The sequence below is a fragment of the Pelophylax lessonae genome (assembly GCF_965119305.1).
Source record: "Pelophylax lessonae genome assembly, chromosome: 3".
NCBI lineage: Eukaryota > Metazoa > Chordata > Amphibia > Anura > Ranidae > Pelophylax > Pelophylax lessonae.
This window is the reverse complement of record NC_138770.1, coordinates 577,656,942-577,676,996: the sequence shown is the minus strand read 5'-3', so window position 1 is coordinate 577,676,996 and position 20,055 is coordinate 577,656,942. Positions and strand designations below refer to the sequence as shown.

The 20,055-nt window shown below is 40.0% G+C and overlaps 1 protein-coding gene across 5 annotated transcripts in view; it reads right to left on the bottom strand.

The window, feature by feature from the left end:
- Window positions 1–20,055, bottom strand: part of EHBP1 (EH domain binding protein 1) — a 739,122-nt gene that overhangs the window by 174,264 nt on the left and 544,803 nt on the right. For all 5 annotated transcript variants that reach the window (XM_082251356.1, XM_082251359.1, XM_082251357.1 and 2 more), the window contains one exon: window positions 5,870–5,997. In XM_082251356.1, coding sequence (XP_082107482.1) covers window positions 5,870–5,997 — 128 coding nt within the window. The remainder of the gene's footprint in view (window positions 1–5,869; window positions 5,998–20,055) is intronic.

Below are 20,055 nucleotides of genomic sequence, written 5' to 3'. Positions count from 1 at the left end.
TGTTTATGATTTATTTGCAAATGGTTTATTTGCACTATAGCTTGGAGATACCTTATTATGCTGTTGTTCATATCCTTATTGTGCTGAGAGCTGAGTTTATGTACAGATGTTTCTATAAGCCCTTTACCAAACCATTTTTGGATAGCTCTCTTTTGTTTTCTTTTTATTAAATAAAAACAAAGTGAAAGATTTATAATCACCTATAAACAGCTGAGCAACTGAAATATTTGTAAAAATTTGAAATTATTCAGGTACTAAACCATAATCATATCAGCCTCTGCCGCCAAAAAGAAATGAATTGCAAACTCGCAAAAACAGAACGCAGCAATATTTTTCTGGGGTTGACTTAAGTCATAGAAAAACTAAGATACATAAAAAAACAAAAAAAGCTAAATTTATATAAAATGTATGATCTTATATGTCCCTAGAGCACAAAAAGAGACGGCATTTAACCCTTTGAATCAATTGCTATCATCCATGCAGACATAAAAAAAAAAAAAAGAAAACACCTAAATCCCTACTGTTGTCTACTAGGCCAAGCAATGTGCTAACTATCAGTCCGATTAGCCACCAAATCCCATTTTAAGAATTCTTTGTATGGGAAAGACTTCTGCCACTTTACAAATGTATTCTGCTAAGCCCACTAATTCAGTTAGCCTTTTCAATTCATTTTATTAATCCTGAACTGGCTTAGTTTTACGTTAGAACAAATGCAGCTGGGAAACAAATATGTAGTCCGCACTGCATACACACCGACATAAACATATACACAGACATAAATATACACACACATACTCCTGAAAAATAATAAAATAATAATAAAAAAAACGATATCACGACTGATCCAGAACCCCTTTTGTTCAGAGCCAAGCTGAAAGTCTGCTGGTGCTAGACATGCACACACTTTCATCACCAGTTTATTGGAACTGACAGAGTAAGGGAAGCAATGAAAGTCATTGTTACTGAGACTTCAAAAGGCTCCTCTATCCAGGGGAAGGAAATCCTTTCAGTCAGCGATGGGGTCCCCTAACAACCCGCAGGTGGGTGAAAAGTTATACACAACTCAGAGTGTCTTAAAGCCTATGTGATATTACTGACAGGTTCTGCTTTCCAACCGTCTCCCTCCTCTCTGCTCCAATGAACATAGCACCAGACAAAAAGTACTCACAAAAAAAAAAAAAAAATGTTTTGCTTCTCTTTTTTCTGAAAGATGAAAAAAACAAACAGTGGAAGCATAAAAAAATCTGTTACATAAGTCATTTTTCATGTTTTGTGTGCTTTTTCATTGCATTTATGCTACTAGTGATATTTTCTTGTAGCAAACTGCAACAAAGTACGCACAATTTTTTTTTAAATCTCATATAGCTTCAGTTTTAGGTAGAACTTTTTCTTCTTTTTAGAACTGTGGCTTGGCTATCAATAAATATTTACATTTTACTAATACGCAAAAAATAAGCTTACGGCCCCTTTTACACATACGGACCCGTTTGTCCGTTTTTCATCCATCCGTTGACGGATGAAAAACGAACATCAATGCATTCCAATGGGAAAACGGATGACAACGGAAGATCATCCATTTTCATCCGCTTCTGTCAATATCCGTTTTTTTGAACAGATGAAAGCCCTAAAAGACGAAAAATGGATGTAAACGGACAAACGGTCTGTTTTTGCATTGGTAGTGGATGTAAAAAAAAAAAAAAACGGATGAAAAACTGATCCATTTTGACGTGACTGAACTGATGAACTGAACGGACCGTATGTGTGAAAGGGGCCTAAATACAAGTTTTGCAGAACGGTTTTAACCTTAAGGCCCCTTTCACACAGGCGGACCGTTCAGATCTGCCTGCCCGTATTTTGGCGGATCTGAACGGTCCCCCCATGCATTCCTATGGGGCATCGGATGTCAGCGGAGACATGTCCGCTGACACCCGATCCGATCCGTCAAATCTGGACGGATGGAAACCCTATTTTCCATCCGTCCAGCGGATCGGATGAGAACGGACCGACGGTCCATTCCCATCCGATTTCCCCCATAGAGATGCATGGGGAACTGACAGCTGTGTCTCCGCACACAGCGCGGAGACACAGCTGTCATCCTCCTGCTCAGCGGGGATCAGCGGCTTGATCCCCCGCTGAAAAAAACGGAATCCGTCCGACGGACGGATAGTGTGAAAGGAGCCTAATGCATTCTTTGCACCAAGGTATAAAAACAAACCTTCTGCATGCAGCTCCCCCCCCCCCCCCCAGCACCCCCTCATACTTACCTAAGCCCAATCTTGATCCAGTGCTCTGCATGAGAGTCAAGGCTCTCTTGGCTCTCTCCCTACTCATTGGCTCAGAGATGCCACTGGCTCCCGCTTCTGTCAATCACAGCCAGTGAGTAGGGAGCAGAGGAAGGGGCTGAGCCACGCTCGGTCTAGTCAAAGATGCACAGTTTGTTTTTTTCTCCACAGAGGCCTCTTATCTGCATAGGCAGAATTTTGATAAAAGTTGAACTGTGCCTTTGGCCCCTTTCACACATATGGACTGTTCATTTAATCAGTTCAGTCTCGTTAAAATGGATCAAGTATTCATCAGTTTTTCATCCCTTTTTCTTACATCCACTACCAATGCAGAATCGGATGCAATACTGGCCGTTTGTCAGTTTACATCGGTTTTTCCTCCGATCTTCTTCCGTTTTTTTAACTGAAGAAAAATAGAGCTTTGATCAGATTAAAAAAACTGATGACAGATGCGGATGTAAACTGATGTAAATGGATGATCATCCATTTACATCTGTTTTTCCATAGAGATGCATTGATGTCCGTTTTTCATCCGTCAATGGATGGATGAAAAACGAACAAACGGACAGCATGTGTGAAAGGGGACTTTAAGTTCTGTTACTTATTTACAATTCTCCAAGTTACTAATCTTAAAAAACTGACTCTAATTAAAAAAAAAAAAAAATGATCTCCCCCCTCCCGTCCTCTTATTCTAGTATGAAGCTAGCCATACAAAGAGCATGGCCTGTTTAGAAATGTTAGAAGTTGCAGGAGCCAGCAGGAGAGATTCCTCCTTTTTTACGCTGTTTAGCTTGGATGGGGAAATCAATTGATTTCTCTTGTTCAGCCTTGCAAAATCTTACAGAGGGGAATTTACTAAGACTGGAGCAGACAGACTCTACAGAAGTTGTTCACAGCAACCAATCCACTTCAAGCTTTCATTTTCATAGCTTAATAGAACGAGCTGAAGCAAGAAGCTGACAAGCATGCACAACTGCTCCAGATTCTGTTTGCTCCAGTTTTAGGCAAGATTCATATGAAACTTTCAGCAAACTTTTGCAAAGCTTTGGCAAGCTTTGAACAGCTTTTTCTAAGCCTTTAAAGCATCCTTCAGCTCCCATTTGGAAATGGTATACGCAGATCTTAATGGGATTGCGGTCACTTTAAACAAGCTGCTAGCTGGCTTCAACTGGCTTTCAACAAGCTTCGGGCAGTGCTGAAGCCTGCTAGCAGCTTTTTGAAAGTCACAATCAGCATTCCCATTAGGATTTGTGTTTATTATTTACGAACTGCAGCTAAAAGGCATTTTAAGCTTCAACAAAGCTTGCTGAAATCTCTGTAAATGCTTTATAAAAGCTTGCTGTTCACACTGCTCTTAAACAAGCTGAAGCCTGTTTGAAACAGGCCTTAGTGAATTCCACAGAAAGTGTAGTGTCAGTTTAAGTGTTGAAGTGGAGAGCATGTATGACACACACAGGGGGCTATTTACTAAAGCTGGACATTGCAAAATCTGGTGCAACTCTACATAGAAACCAATCAGCTTCCAGGTTTTATTGCCAAAGCTTAATTAAACAAGCTGAAGTTAGAAGCTGATTGGCCACCATGCACAGCTACACCAGTTTTAGTAAATCTCCCCAACAGAGTTCAAATGTAGTTAGAATTTTAACACAGAAGGGTATTGTTCTAACATGTGTTCTAAGGTTTGTATACACCAAATAAACACAAAAAAGTGGAGCCCTCCTTTACAAGAAAGATTGCTTGCTCACACCATTACCTGGGGTTTACACAATGTAATAAAACCAGTCTTTGCTGTTGCATAGTTTTTATTAATATCAAAATGATATAAAAAGATAGAAAATGGTTAGTAATCCATGCTTCTATGAACCTGCCTGTTTGTACCATCAATGGTACAATATGGACAAGGAAGAGCCAGAAAAAGTATTTGATATGCACATCGTTCTACAACAAAAAAAATAAAATAAACCAAGGCATGGAGTAATTATATGAAGTAAACCAAAGCAACTGGTCAGATGTAACTCTTCAAGAAAAAGGAACACTCACTCAGTATTCTACCTTTTTCCTGTAGCTCCCATTCATTTTGATGGCAGTTTGGTGATCTGAGAACCCTTGCCTAAGATGCAGGAGAGCAATTCATAAGCATGCCCACTGCAGGCTCCTTTCCGTCTGTCATACAGAAAGGCAGCACAAAGAAACTTAGCCTCTTGGCCTACCTATTAGTCCCAGGTTAGTGACTAGGTAGCAAAGCAAGAATAAGGATTACAAGATGAAATGCACCTGAAAACAAATTGGTAATGGCACACTTTATATTTCTATCCTGACTTCTCGATGATGCAACAGAACTATGCAAAAACAGAATCTGTGAGTGTGCAGGTTCTGTGCCATGCATGCATTCAAATTTATCTTTACTGTTTCACTTTTACAAGTCTAATTGGTGTCAAGTGTCAGACACTGTCTGCTGTGCTGCATATTTACATTTCCAGTCTTGTGACTCTAGTAAACGTCTATAGATTTTTAGCTATAAAATATTACCAACAGAAAATCTAACTCAACAAAAATCCTTGGTCAGATTGGCAAAGTGCTTACCCATTTATTGATGATGGGAACACTGTGTTCTTCGTTTATGTATATATTACTTTTAAAACAGCAGACATAAATAAATATGCAACAGCCAAATACATAATGCAATACTACAAAAAGGTCTTTCAGCTAAACTGCGCCATCTTTGGCATGTGTTGTCCTTCTCCATTTGTTTGGCCAACAACGGCATAACCAGTCACTTATTATCTAAGACTATTAAACCTGCCACTTCCATTAGTTCACTTTGGTCTTTGCATAGTCTAGCCCTCTAAAAGCTCTCTCCATCTTAATATGGCTTGTAAATTTAAATGGGTTTATCAACATGAAAGATGCCAGATGGTACATTTACATAAGAGAAAAAGAAAAGAGCGCCAGAACAGTTAGAGGACCTTAACTGCACTGAGAAGCAGAGACCTCCCACTTCTGATAAGAGCTTAGGTCTTGTTGTGACACTGCGTGTGGTAGAATGTCAGCGTGTGAATCCTTTGGTCAAGATTTAAGTAGCAGTTCCACAATAATGAAACATAATTTGAATGGAGCCAACAAAATCAAATGTAGAAAAAATGCATATTATACTGCAGCTGATGCGGTTTTCAGGATTTAAACGGCTCCCTATGACAAATTTTACATGATCCCCCTACAACAATTATAGAAAAATAAATAGTAAGAATTTTTTTTAATTCTAAAATTAAAAATAATTAAAAAATAAATATGCAGAAAATTTAGTCATGCAAGTCTTTAAAATCAAAAAATTACCTTGCATCGTTGCTATACAAAATGAAACATGGAAAAAAGAATGGTTAATACAATTTTTCACCCCAGTGTATAGCCTCCAGAAGCTGGAGATATTGGCCTTAGCAACTGACCAGGTTTCCTTTCTTCATTAGGAAAATTCAGCAAGAATTCTCATTAGTTGATAGGGTCAACAGTCCCACTTTTGCTTGTGTTTTCCTAACCTTCCTCTTTGTAACAGACCAATTGATCAGTGCACATCAAGCAGGTTTACTCACCTTAAAGTCTCTGTTGGAGGCTTCGGGTGATGTTTTTTGAGCAGCATTGGACAGGGAGTTTGCCACCTGTGGCTGGGACTCTAGAATCCTCTTCAACTTAACGTCCACAGAATTGGCGTTTTGTCCAGCTGTGTATGCAAATTGTGAAAGAAAAAGAAAGTGAGGGGGGTAATATTCAGACTTGGCGATTATTCAGCAATATGTCATCTTACAAACCTACTAGCTGCAGAAGGAAAAAAAAAAAAATCTTAAAAAGTAACATGAGAGCCTTAAATTGAGATGTATATTGAAGTAGACATGTGCAAGCTCATACAAGCCTCTCTATGTATTTCTTTCACTAGGAGAGCTTCACACATTAGCCTGTTCTTGGCTTAGTGTCAATACCTAAATGGTACTTTGTATGTTCCGCACCAGGCGAGACTGAACTTTTTCACCCCTGTGTTAATTAAAACACTGCCTCTCATGTACGTACACGTACATACGCATTCTGGTATGCAAGAACATGAGTTCAGTCACTCTCTGGAGCATGTGTTCCTTGTTGCATCAGTGCGTTAAACATATTTAATCTGTGAAATATCAGATTTCGTTTTTAGAAGTGTCAGTAAACTCGTTAATTGCTCAAGGGGCCTGAATGGTGTGATCTCTACCTGGATGATGAAGTCAATAATAAATGTCGGCTTGTCACACCTCTGCAAGGTTGAGGCGCCTGTTCTTGGCTATGCAGGGCTGTAAACAAACATACTTCCTGAATGACACTAGATGTGAATCTCGCAATCAAATTACTTTTGGGCTACTTGGTTTCAGTAAAGTAAACTTGTGCTTGGAGAAGACTTTAGCAACTTGTCTTCATAAAGGTGTATATCAGTGTTTCCTTTGGAAAACTTGCACAGCATTGTTAACTATGAAAGAAAACATTTTTTTTTAGAAATATGGCAGTGGGAGATGACAGATTTCCGTACCATCACCTCTAGTGCTGGATCTCCTATGACATATTAAAGCCCAAAAGTAGTTTAATTTTTACCTATTAAAGTGCCGAAAAAGTTGAAGTTTCAATATTTATAATTTTTTTATTGGTGCTCCATGGTCAGTCTCTTTTCTAGAAGAATGTTGAAGATGAAAACTGTGTGAGAGCATTGCTGATTGAAACATAGTAGTAGTTATCGGGCAGCTGGAGGTAGACCGCTGCTCTCATTCAGAGAAGCAACGGACATTTAGAACTATAAAGCATACCTGAACCTAAAACGCAATATATTTGCTGCTTACTATTCCTTCCATGTGGTAGCTGCATTTGTTTTCTTCTATTAGACCTTTTCCACCTTTATTTTTACTTGGTGATCTTGTCAGTAACACAGTTGCTGTCTTAGGGTGGCTATGCTCAGTCCTTCACCCTTAAACAGCAGCACTGTCACCCTGTGGAAAGAGTAGTAGATTTAGATGGACTTGACGTAGGTGGCCAACAAATTAAAGCCTAAAGCCCCGTACACACGTACTGATCGTCAGCCGAAAGATCGGCCCTCTTTTGTCCAGGGCTGTCGTGTCTGTTGAAAACTGCAAAAGACTGCACACGAATTTTGTCGGCCAACAACAGCCGACTGCAGAAGTGATGTCATGTGATGGTTAACTTTCCTTGTCTTTTTTCTTTTCTGAGCATGCCCAGTCTTGCTAATCTGCTGTCTGTCGGCCGAAATCTGTACTGACTGGCGAACAATCGGCCGTTCTGGTGACAGCCAACAAATATTTTAAAGTCTGCACGACAGATTCTGTTCGGCCGAAAAAGGCGCTGTCGGTTGTCGGAAGCATCATACTAACAAGCCAACAATCGGCCGATCGGTCGGCGGCCGAATATTTACGGCCGACAATCGGTACGTGTGTACGGGGCTTAAATCCCCGTACACACGCACAGATTGTTGGCCAACTGATCGGCCAACTTTTGTCCAGTGTTGTTTGTTGGTTGAAATGTGCTCTACACTTGCACTGGACTTTTGTTGGCCAACAAAAACCAACTTCAGAAGTGATGTCATGTTCTGGTTGACTTTCAGTGTGTTTTTTCTTCTCTGAGCATGCCCAGTCTTGCTCATCTGATTTTTGTCTGCCGAAATCTGTACTGACTGAGGAACAATCGGCCATTCTTTGTTGGCCAACAAAAATTTTATAGCATGCACATTGCACACCAGATTTTTTTCGGCCGAAAATTCGCAGTTGGTTGTCAGAAGCATCATACTAACAAGCCTACAATCGGCAGATCGGACGTTGGCCAACAATTTACGGCCAACAATCTGTGCGTGTGTACGGGGCTTAACTCCAGCTAATGCCTTTTTTAAAGTGGTTACTAAAACAGATTTTTTTTTTCGTTTGTGATAAAAGGTTTGCATAATTGACTAAAAGCTGGCCATTGAAAGCACCCCTATCAGTGTGAAATCATTTTTCTCAACTCTCTAATTGCCACTTTTTCTGGGCAGACTTCCTGGCAGGATCAACAGGTAATACAACTGTGTTACAGGATGAGAAAAACAAAAACTGCTGTGTTATTGTTAATGCAAGACTGCATCGTGTTTGTCAGTTTTGATTTTGCCCATAGTTCCACCTATTTTTTAAAGGCAACATGACCTTGTGAAAACAAAGCTACAATTGGGCTTTAACCTGGACAGAGGATGGATTATACAGTGCCTTGAAAAAGTATTCATACCCCGTGAAATTTTCAACATTTTGTCATGTTACAACAAAAAACATAAATGTATTTTATTGGGATTTTATGTAATGGACCAACACAAAGTGGCACATAATTGTGAAGTGGGAGGAAAATGATAAATGGTTTTCAAAATCATTTACAAATAAATATGTGAAAAGTGTGGCGTGCATTCGTATTCAACCCGTTTACTCTGATACCCCAATCTAAAATCTAGTGGAACTAAATGCCTTCAGAAGCCACATAAACTGACAGGCCGGGCAAGTAGAGCATTAATCAGAGAAGCATGGTAACTCTGAAGGGGCTGCACAGATCCACAGCTCAGGTGGGAGAATCTGTCCACAGGACAACTATTAGTTGTGAATTCTGGCCTTTATGGAAGAGTGGCAAGAAGAAAGCCATTGTTAAAAAAAAAACATAAGTCCCATCTGCAGTTTGAAAGAAGTCATGTTGGGGACACAGCAAACATGTGGAAGAAGGTACTCTGGTCAGATGAGACCAAAATTGAACTTTGTGGCCTAAAAACAAAATGCTATGTGTGGTAGAAAACTAACATTGCACATCACCTTCAACACGCCATCCCCACTGTGAAACATGGTGGTAACAGCATCATTTTGTGGGGAAGTCTTTCTTCAGCAGGGACAGAGATGCTGGTCAAAGCTGATAGGAAGGCGGGTGGAGCTAAATACAGGGCAATCTTAGAAGAAAACCTGTTAGAGTCTGCAAAAGACTTGAGACTGGATGGAGGTTCACCTTCCAGTAGGACAACAACCCTAAACATACAGCCAGAGCCACAATGGAATGGTTTACTTTAGATCAAAGCATATTCATGTGTTAGAATGGCCCAGTCAAAGTCCAGACCTAAATCCAATAGAGAATCTGTGGTAAAACGTTAAAATTGCTGTTTACAGACTCACTCCAGCCAATCTGACAGAGCTTGAGCTATTTTGCAAAGAAGAATGGGTGAAAATTTCACTCTCTAGATGTGCAAAGCTTGTGGAGACATACACAAAAAGACTTGCAGCTGTAATTGCAGTGACAGGTGGTTCTACAAATTATTGACTTGGGGGGGGGGGGGGGGGGCTGATAACAAATGCACGCCACACTTTTCAGATATTTGTAAAAAACATTTGAAAACCATTTATCATTTTCCTTCCACTTTACAATTATGTGCAGCTTTGTGTTGGTCTATCACATAAAATCTCAAGAAAATACATTTACGTTTTTGGTTGTAACAGAACAAAATGTGGAAAATATCAAGGGGTATGAATATTTTTTCAAGGCACTGCATCCTGGTGCTTACCAGCTGGATCCTTCTACGATTGCAGTGGTTTCCTACAACTGAAAATCTGTGCAATACATAAGTACTTCCAGGGCTTCACACCCAGGGAGTATTTCATGCTTGTTGTTTTATACTGCCTGCCTATTTCAAGCAATATTATCTCGGGTTGCAAGGGCAAGGACCCAAAGCTTTGCCCCTTCTGCTCATCTGCCCTGAACAATAACTTTAAGGAGAGATTAATGTTATTTATAAGAAAAGGCAATGCTTTAAAATATTCCTCTGCTGATACTTGCTTGAGAGCGATTTTGCTGACCCCGCCATCTAAAGCCACAGCAACTTCCCAAAAAACATCCTTATAGTGGAATTGCAGGATCAACCTAACTTAATTTTAAAACATTTTCTCATTCTTCCTAACACCCATTATGACTAACCTGTGTCAAAAAGGTGTATATATTTAACTATTTCCAGGTTGCTCTGGTCTGATCACATGATCCGGCTCCCCTGTGTCAGCTAGCAGTGGCTGCAGGGGAGAGGGAGGGAGCACTGTCAAGGGATGGGTCATAGGAGCCTATGGGTAACATCACCACTCCAGGCTTTACTAGCCATTGTTGAGTGCTCTCTCTTCTCTCCCCTGCTCTGCCGCTGGCTGATGCAGGGGACATTACATCACTGGAACGGCCTAAATCTAGGTAAGTGTATACATTTTTCTTACATAGGTTACTCAGAATAGGTGTTAGAAGTGGGGATTGAGCATTTTAAGATGAGTTAGGTTTTTTCACGGAATTCCAGTTTAACAGGTAGATCAATATGCAGATTACTGCTTATTATTTGTACCTGCATGCAATAATTTAGGGTGGAATGCCAGGCAAGCATCTAAATGCTATTGAAAAAGATATGGAATCCTCATTAGCTACTATTGTGATTTCTTCCACACAAGCCAAACTAGAAAAGACTGGCTCAACATAATTCATATTTCTTTGCATGTTCTTCCACACCAAACTTGTCAAACCATGTTTTTAGGGACCTGGCTTTTGCACAGGGGCACAGATATATTAAAACAGAAAAGGGCCTTCTACAAATTGTTGACAAACGGTTGGAAGAGAAAAATTTTCTAAAATATCTTTGCATGTTACAGCATTGTTACAGCATTAACTGTACCCTTGAATGGAAATAAATAAAAACCAATAGTGTGGAGGGGTGTTCAAAAACTTCTGACCGTATAGTGTAGGAGTTATAGCTAGATGGGCACAAATTGCATCTGAAGTGTGATCAAGCTACATCAACATTAAGTTAAATGAAAACCTGCAATAAATGGACTTTTTGTAAGTGATGATACAGTGCCTTGCAAAAGTATTCGGGCCCCCTTGAATTTTGCGACCTTTTGCCACATTTCAGGCTTCAAACATAAAGATATAAAACTGTAATTTTTTGTGAAGAATCAACAACAAGTGGGACACAATCATGAAGTGGAACAAAATTTATTGGATATTTCAAACTTTTTTAACAAATAAAAAACTGAAAAATTGGGCGTACAAAAATATTCAGCACCCTTAGGTTAATACTTTGTAGTGCCACCTTTTGCTGTGATTCCTCCTTGCAAAACAGCTTGAGCTTAGTGAGGTTGGATGGAGAGCGTTTGTGAACAGCAGTTTTCAGTTCTTTCCACAGATTCTCGATCGGATTCAGGTCTGGACTTTGACTTGGCCATTCTAACACCTGGATATGTTTATTTGTGAACCATTCCATTGTAGATTTTTCTTTATGTTTTGGATCATTGTCTTGTTGGAAGACAAATCTCTGTCCCAGTCTCAGGTCTTTTGCAGACTCCATCAGATTTTCTTCCAGAATGGTCCTGTATTTGGCTCCATCCATCTTCCCTTCAATTTTAACCATCTTCCCTGTCCCTGCTGAAGAAAAGCAGGCCCAAACCATGATGCTGCCACCACCATGTTTGACAGTGGGGATGGTGTGTTCAGGGTGATAAGCTGTGTTGCTTTTACGCCAAACATAACGTTTTGCATTGTTGCCAAAAAGTTTGATTTTCGTTTCATTTGACCAGAGCACCTTCTTCCACATGTTTGGTGTGTCTCCCAGGTGGCTTGTGGAAAACTTTAAACCACACTTTTTATGGATATCTTTAAGAAATGGCTTTCTTCTTGCCACTCTTCCATAAAGGCCAGATTTGTGCAGTATACGACTGATTGTTGTCCTATGGACAGAGTCTCCCACCTCAGCTGTAGATCTCTGCAGTTCATCCAGAGTGATCATGGGCCTCTTGGCTGCATCTCTGATCAGTCTTCTCCTTGTATGAGCTGAAAGTTTAGAGGGACGGCCAGGTCTTTGTATATTTGCAGTGGTCTGATACTCCTTCCATTTCAATATTATCGCTTGCACAGTGCTCCTTGGGATGTTTAAAGCTTGGGAAATCTTTTTGTATCCAAATCCAGCTTTAAACTTCTCCACAACAGTATCTCGGACCTGCCTGGTGTGTTCCTTGTTCTTCATGAAGCTCTCTGCGCTTTAAACTGACCTCTGAGACTATCACAGTGCAGGTGCATTTATACGGAGACTTGATTACACACAGGTGGATTCTATTTATCATCATTAGTCATTTAGGTCAACATTGGATCATTCAGAGATCCTCACTGAACTTCTGGAGAGAGTTTGCTGCACTGAAAGTAAAGGGGCTGAATAATTTTGCACGCCCAATTTTTCAGTTTTTTATTTGTTAACAAAGTTTGAAATATCCAATAAATTTCGTTCCACTTCATGATTGTGTCCCACTTGTTGTTGATTCTTCACAAAAAATTACAGTTTTATATCTTTATGTTTGAAGCCTGAAATGTGGCAAAAGGTCGCAAAATTCAAGGAGGCCGAATACTTTCGCAAGGCACTGTACATCCAGAAGGTATAATAGTAACACTTTAAAAGCATTGTCAGATATCATTTAAAAGGAAGTTTTTGTGTTATTTTAACTAATAAAAAGGATTAAAGGAGAAGTACAGCCAAAGCTAATTTGGCTGTACTTCTACTTTGGATCACAATAGTGCAGTTCATTCTGCTCTCCTGTGACCCATTTTAAGCAGACAGTGGGCTGAAGCCTGCTGTCGGCTGATGTCACAGAGCCAGTCCAGGCTCGGGAAGGATCGTGACCATATGGTTGGGATTGGCCCAGATCCCTGGACCGGCATCCGGCTAAGCATCTCAGCGAGCCACTGAGAGCCTGAGCTGGCCACTCCTGCCCCCCTCCACAGCCCAGCTCCAGTGAAAGAGGAGGGCAGAGCAGAGAGCCTGTGACTGAGAGTCACCAGCTCTCTGCTCACGGAGCTGTGGAAACCGAGCAATCAGCAGTGTTTGATCACTTGGTTTTCAGGGTGAGAGCCAGCGGGGGACTGATGCTGCATCCAGCTAGGTAAGTATGATTCTCGAAAAATAAAAAAAAATCTAATATGAGTGGAACATGTAACATGTTCCAAAAGGTGATCTTTCCCTTTAACAAACTTTTAAAAAGGACCAAAAAATTTCAACCATCTTTCCATACCAAATGACCTTAGAAAGTATCTGTGCCTTTACTGCCATATTTTGCTTTCAGTGGGAAGGCGTTAAATACTTGCATTGCATCTACCCATGTTTAGGGCTCAGCTGTAGCATGCTGAGGAGGATTGACTACACAAAGGGAAAACATTAAAATGTCTCTATTTCCTGACAGATCCATGGAAACACCATACAATGTATAATTTTTCACAAAAAGGATTGAAGTGTTTCTAAAAAATAAAAATGGCTATGGTATTGGAGTGGAGAACTTCTTTAAGCATTCACATTTCAAGCTTCACAAAACAAGGTTAACATGGAGTTCTACTGGTATCAGTAAGGAATTAAAGTCAATAAGTATCCTTATTAGTTTTTAATAAAGTTCTCCATGGCAGCTGCAATTGAACAACTCTAGGCCTGCTGAAGAGGTAGAGGGTTCAAGAAGTGACAAGGTCACTAATCCAGTCAAGGATAAACCTCATTCGAAAAAGTTTAACTCTGTTTCCTGGAAAACACTTCAAAAGGATTCTGTATTTCGTCCATCAACAGAGATCAAATTTTCATAAGAACTACAACAAACTGCTTTCTATTCTTGTTCTATTCTTGTCATTAAGGATGACTACAATTATTCCTGTGCTCAAACCTGTCAATCCAAATGACCACCTTAGAACCACAAATGATCCAGCAGCAAGAGGCCCATCAGGTAGGGAGGTCATTGTTTTCCTCCAAATCCACAGTGCATGGATGAGAAATGTAGACTGCCATGTGCATTGGTCTGAATCCTTGTTCTGGGTCAGTGACTGAGAAGTTTTGAAGCTATAGACAGCCAGGTAACTAACATTTTCAGAAAGAGGTCAGCAATGACAGTCTCAGCAGTGCTCTCATTTTATTATTACTTCATCGAATTTCTTACCTTAAAGGACAGCTAATGCCAACCTCCCTCTAAGGCGCTTTTTGGTGGATGTAACACTGATCCAATTTAAAGGGTCCCAGGCAAGTCAAAATGTGACATGTATGACCTACCTACTTGTCTTAGTCAGTTACTAGGTAGTAAAAGTACAAAGTACTAAATCTAGGGGGGCAGCCTAACAAGAAGAAGATGATCATAAATGACTTCTGTATTTTTCTCAATACAGGAACAATTCAAGACCATCATTTTCTTTTAATTATCTGAATCTGCAGTCACGTGATCCTATGAGGTGTCAACGCAGCTAGTGTGATTATCTGACTTCTATGAGTTGCCCCGTGGAAGGCAGTGGGATTTTAGTAGCAAAAATTTGACACATAGGGGTTTATATACTAAAGATGTAGAGTGCAAAATTAGGCTCACTTCTACATAGAAACCAATCTGCATACAGGTTTTATTGCCAAAGCTTACGTGAACAAGCTGAGGTTAGAAGCTTATTGGTTTTTATGCATAAGTGAGCCTGATAGTGCACTCTCCAGCTTTAGTAAATAAACCCCATATTGTCCAATCTTCTTTAGATCTACAAATAACTATGCAGTGCAAGAGCCTAATTGGATACAACATTTCAGCCATGTATGTAGCTAGGATAGGATTACCCTTTAATTGTTGTTACTTCATTGAAAACCAAGTATCTACGGTACACCTGATGACTTATGGTACATGTCATTAAAACCTTACAAACATCTTTTCAACATGTTACATGACTCAATTGGCACCAATTTGACAGTTTTGGACCCACATTCCCTAGAATAACAAAATTAAAATTCTACGAGTGCTAGGACTTCTGAGGGTTGGCCAAGCCTTGCCTTTGAACAAAAGCTGATTACATACTGCGTTCACCTGCCATTTGGCTCTTTTGCAGGATACAGTGGAAAGCATCTGGACAGAACTTGGGAGTTGAATATAACATAAAGATAAATTGTAGATAAAGGTAATATACAAATATCCAGTGTAGCTTATATATTAAAGATAATACTAAACTGTGCTCAGATGACATCCAACAAGCCCCCAAGATGTGGTGTTTCAATATGAAGACATTTTCTAGAAAAACAAAACATATAATGTATGTACCTAAATACTAATCTATATTTAAAAGGCATAAACCATGGCAGAAAAAAATAGAAACATTAAAAAAACATGATCATGATGATGCACAAGCATTGAAATTAAATCACAATCTATTCCATTTAAGGCAACCTCTGTGTTTACAGCAGGAGAAGCGAAGTTAGAGTGTTTATAAGCAAAGGACTGCCAACACTGCGCCATTCGCTGAGGATACGCTCCAGAGGCAGAAAGTCTCCACTTCTGAAGACCTGTGATAAGAAACCTCAACAAAACAACAGACAAACTGCAATCATGCAGCTGTAACAAACCAGAGCACGCCAACACTAACTCACAATTTAAAATGATTTTACCATTAAAAATATTCTAATCCCACTGGTCATTTAACATCTTACAGCTTTGTCATAGTTGCTTCCATGTTATTTGTATATGATAGTTTTTATCTTGCAGTTAATAGTATCATGATCCAGCCAATCTCTTCCAGAAAAACATATGAAACCCCAAATTTAGTGGAAAATTAAAAGCCTAGTTTAATTTATACCAGAAAATACCAGCAAGGAGCAATAATTTCACCATTTTCTGCCATTAGATGTAGCCTGAAAGAAACCTGGAAAGATATTTTACCAGGATAAGAAGATTGCAATGCATATACATAATGCATTGGTTGTATGGATTTTCCTTGTACATAAAAGGACCCGATATTTGTGGCAGCCCATGTGACTATTTCAGACCTGATGAAAAAGCAAGCTTTCCCAAGACAGAAAAGACAAAATATAGTCACGAAATCATTAGGGCATTTCAGCACACTAGCTAATTCTTCGAAATTCTCTCCTAAGGGCTCTTTCACACGGAGCGGACCGCATTGCGATCCGCTCCAGTGCTTTTTTTTTTGTTGTCCGTATATGATCCCATCCGTTTGCGGATGATATACGGACATAATGTATGTCTATGGGCATTGCGGATGTCAGCGGATGACACCGCTGACATCCGATTTTGCTTCCTTTTCGTTTTTTCAATGGAACAAAAATAGGGTTCTGTTCCGTTCCAAAAAACGGAACAGAACTGAAAGGAAGAAAATCGGATGTCAGCGGATGGTCATCCGCTGACATCCGCAATGCCATTGACATACATTATGTTCATATATCATCCGCAAAAAAATAGGATGTGAAAGGGCCCTTAATCTATACATATCTGGATAAACCCATGTCTATTTTGTCAAGCCTAACGCCTGGTACACACTATCAATTTTTTTTTTTGTTTACAGCAGGCTGAACAAAAAAACAAACCTTGGAGCTCACTGTACTAGCTATCCAATGTTAGTACAGTGATCTCTCAGTTGAGTTACTGTGTCCTGACAGTAGGACTTCCCACCACCAGAACACACTGGTCAGCGCTCACAGCCAATGGCTGAGAGCGCTGTTCAGATGCAGATTGGCAGATGTTTTTCTGGCATACCCCTTTGAAAGAAGCCAGACGATCAGCTGGCTTCTGTTGGACATGCTGCTGTTCACAAGAGCTGAATATCGTCTGTTTTTTGTTGAACCTACTGATATTCTGCCTGTGTATACCAGGCTTAAGGCCAATAAAAGTTGTATACCCTTTAGCTATCCAAATTCAAGGACCAATAGGGAGGCTTGGAATTTGGCAGGGCCAAGTTTGGTTTGTACAAGAATTTTCAAGATTTCTATATCTGCCTTATGTTTGGATTTACTTCTTATTTTGAAATGTTGTTTTCAAGGTTTCTTTTGTTCCATTTACCATGTGTTTAGTTTTTATTGCCCATGTTCACTTTAAAGGTTCATCCTGCCACAAAATGGTATTTCAGTCACAGGTAGATTCTGGTAGGCTGAATGATCTCTAAGCATGTTGCATCTGTTTAGGTCTCCTGCAGTGAAATCCCCTACTACAGTCCTAAGTTTTGTTACCAGCCACATCAGAGTTTTGGGTGTTCTCACTGCTCCTATTCCATATAATAAAAATGTGAAAATTCCAGAAAGAAGAGACCATTAAAAAGGCCATAGCAGGAACCCAGATCAGAGAGTTCAAGTGCTGAGATCTAACTGGTAGAGTACATGAGAGATATAAGAAAAGGTTTGGCATTTTAACCCATGGCCTGTTGAAAACGCTGAAATATGAGATTTGGGTGGACTTATCTGTTAACGTTTGTGAATGAGAATAGTTAATATATAAAAATGCATTCACATTCAAAATAAGAGAAATTTCCCCCACACCACAAAGAGATCACTGAAGTGCCATTAAACCCAAAAAGTGGTTAAGTGTCTATGTCTTTAAAAATATCTGTACCTTGTAAAAGGGGCTTTTTATCACTCAGTCTGACAGTCAGAAATTACTTGGTTGATCCTGCTGCTTACATGGGCTCCCCTCTTGTCTGTGGCAATGATATCACAGCATACCTTCTGGCTGCTGCATTGCCACTATGACTGCACATGCTAACCCAGCAACCTGAGAGGAACCATTACATTTTCCTCCTTTCCTCTCTGGAAGACACACCACATGAATTTTTTTCATCTTGAGGGGTGGCTCCAGCATATATAGTGACAGCTCCTCCCTCTCCCCCTGCTGAAGTGTGACAGGGGCTGTCCATCCTCATCTAAACTTCACCTCCGAAATGTAAAGAATGATTATTATTCCCTCAATAATACAAGTATTTGTAGTGGGTATAGTGGTGCGCTAAAACAACAGTGAAAATACCAATTCAATGGGATAGCAAAAAATCAAAACAAATCAATTGTGAAATGTGGAATGAAAATAAATCTTCATAAACTGGTGACACTAGAATGGTTCATGGTGATAAATCAACATAAAACTTAAAGTTCATATGTGTCCATAAATGGGGTGATGAATGAAACTGAAAAATTAAAACGACGTGCTTCCAAATCCAAAGTGTAAATCCACCACCAAGTGAAATTCCTCCTTACCGGATGGAAGAAGTAAGATGCCAAAATATAACAAATAAACTGAAGACAGGACAGGAATCCCACAGTGCTCCAAAACGCCTTGTGAAAACACCTGAATTGGTCTCTTACCAGATAGCAAACAATTGGCGCTTGTGAAACAATCCCAGGAAACACTATCTTCTCCTCCTCATCCGCATTCAAATGAATGTCCCCAATATGCCAAGCTGACGGTCACTCTGTGCTCAGAGGTGACCACAGCTGCTCCTAGTCGATCCCCGGCGATCAGTGTAGCATCTTACTTCTTCCGTCTGGTAAGGAGGAATTTCACTTGGTGGTGGATTTACACTTTGGATTTGGAAGAACGTCGTTTTCATTTTTCAGTTTCATTCATCACCCCATTTATGGACACATATGAACTTTAAGTTTTATGTTGATTTATCACCATGAACCATACTAGTGTCACCAGTTTATGAAGATTTATTTTCATTCCACATTTCACAATTGATTTGTTTAGATTTTTTGCTATCCCATTGAATTGGTATTTTCACTGTTGTTTTAGCGCACTACATTTATTTCACATATTCATATAGCACTGAATACTGGTAGCAGCTTTAACCATCTATCAGCGCACCCACCCCCTATACACAATAATACAAGTATTATTTATGATGTTACAATTTTTTTTTTTTTTTTTTAACAAATATTTTTTTTATTATGTGACTACAACAGCATCTCTGGGCTTGGTGCAGTCAAGGGAAAACAAACCTAAAGAGAAGGGAAACCCAGATAGAAAACAATTGTGCTGTAAGTTTGAAAATGACTTGCTAAGCTATTGCTAGTCTTGCCAGGCTTCACAAGTTTGTTGCACAATTGCAGCAAGTTTGCATTGCATGACTCCAGATCAACTTTCTTTGCAAACATTCTGCAAGGCTGCTGCAAGTTCTGGTTCAGTTATGGTGTGCAATAGTCATCCCACCACAGGGGTCACTGTGGCTGACATTTTCATGCTGCAACTTTGCTCTTGCTAGAGACTTGCCATGCAAATTTGCTACAAATTGGAAACGTGTCAACTAGAACTTGTGCTTCAAGTGCTCTGCAAGTGTACAACTTGCCACTGAAAATGACTTGCAATTCAACACTGCCACAAATTTGTGGCAAGTTATCCTTGCTATCTGGGAAGCTTAGTAGAGTGATGTAGGCAGTTACATCTGCTTGCTTTGCCCCCTATCTTTCAGAGCAGTAAGGAGCAAACTCCTAATGTCACACGACTGTGGTGCATGGGGCAGGGAAAAAAAGGTATTTGTAAACATGATATTGAACTGTGCTGTAGCGTATTGTTATTGCACAGAGCTGCCCTGAACCTCCCCTATAGGTATCCTTGCCAGTGATCTTGGATCTTCCTCTCTCTCTGTGCACCACCACAGAAAGCCGCTTCCTATGGAGGCGCACGTGCAGGATTGCACCCAAGCCATGTGTTCATAGACACGCAGAATTTGCCTCGGCACCACTCCCAGCTCCCTCCTCACAGGATCTTATTGACAGCAGCAGGAGCCAATAGCTCCCCAAGTCTTGTGAGGACAGAGAGAGAGAGAGAGAGAAGGAGAGAGAGAGCAGTGGCATTGTACTCAGACAAAGCACTGGCTCGAGAAAGGACCCAGGTAAGTATAAAAGAGGTAAGCGGGCAATACAGCCACTGGGAAATTTACCTTTATTAAAGGGGTTGTAAAGTCAGAAGGTTTT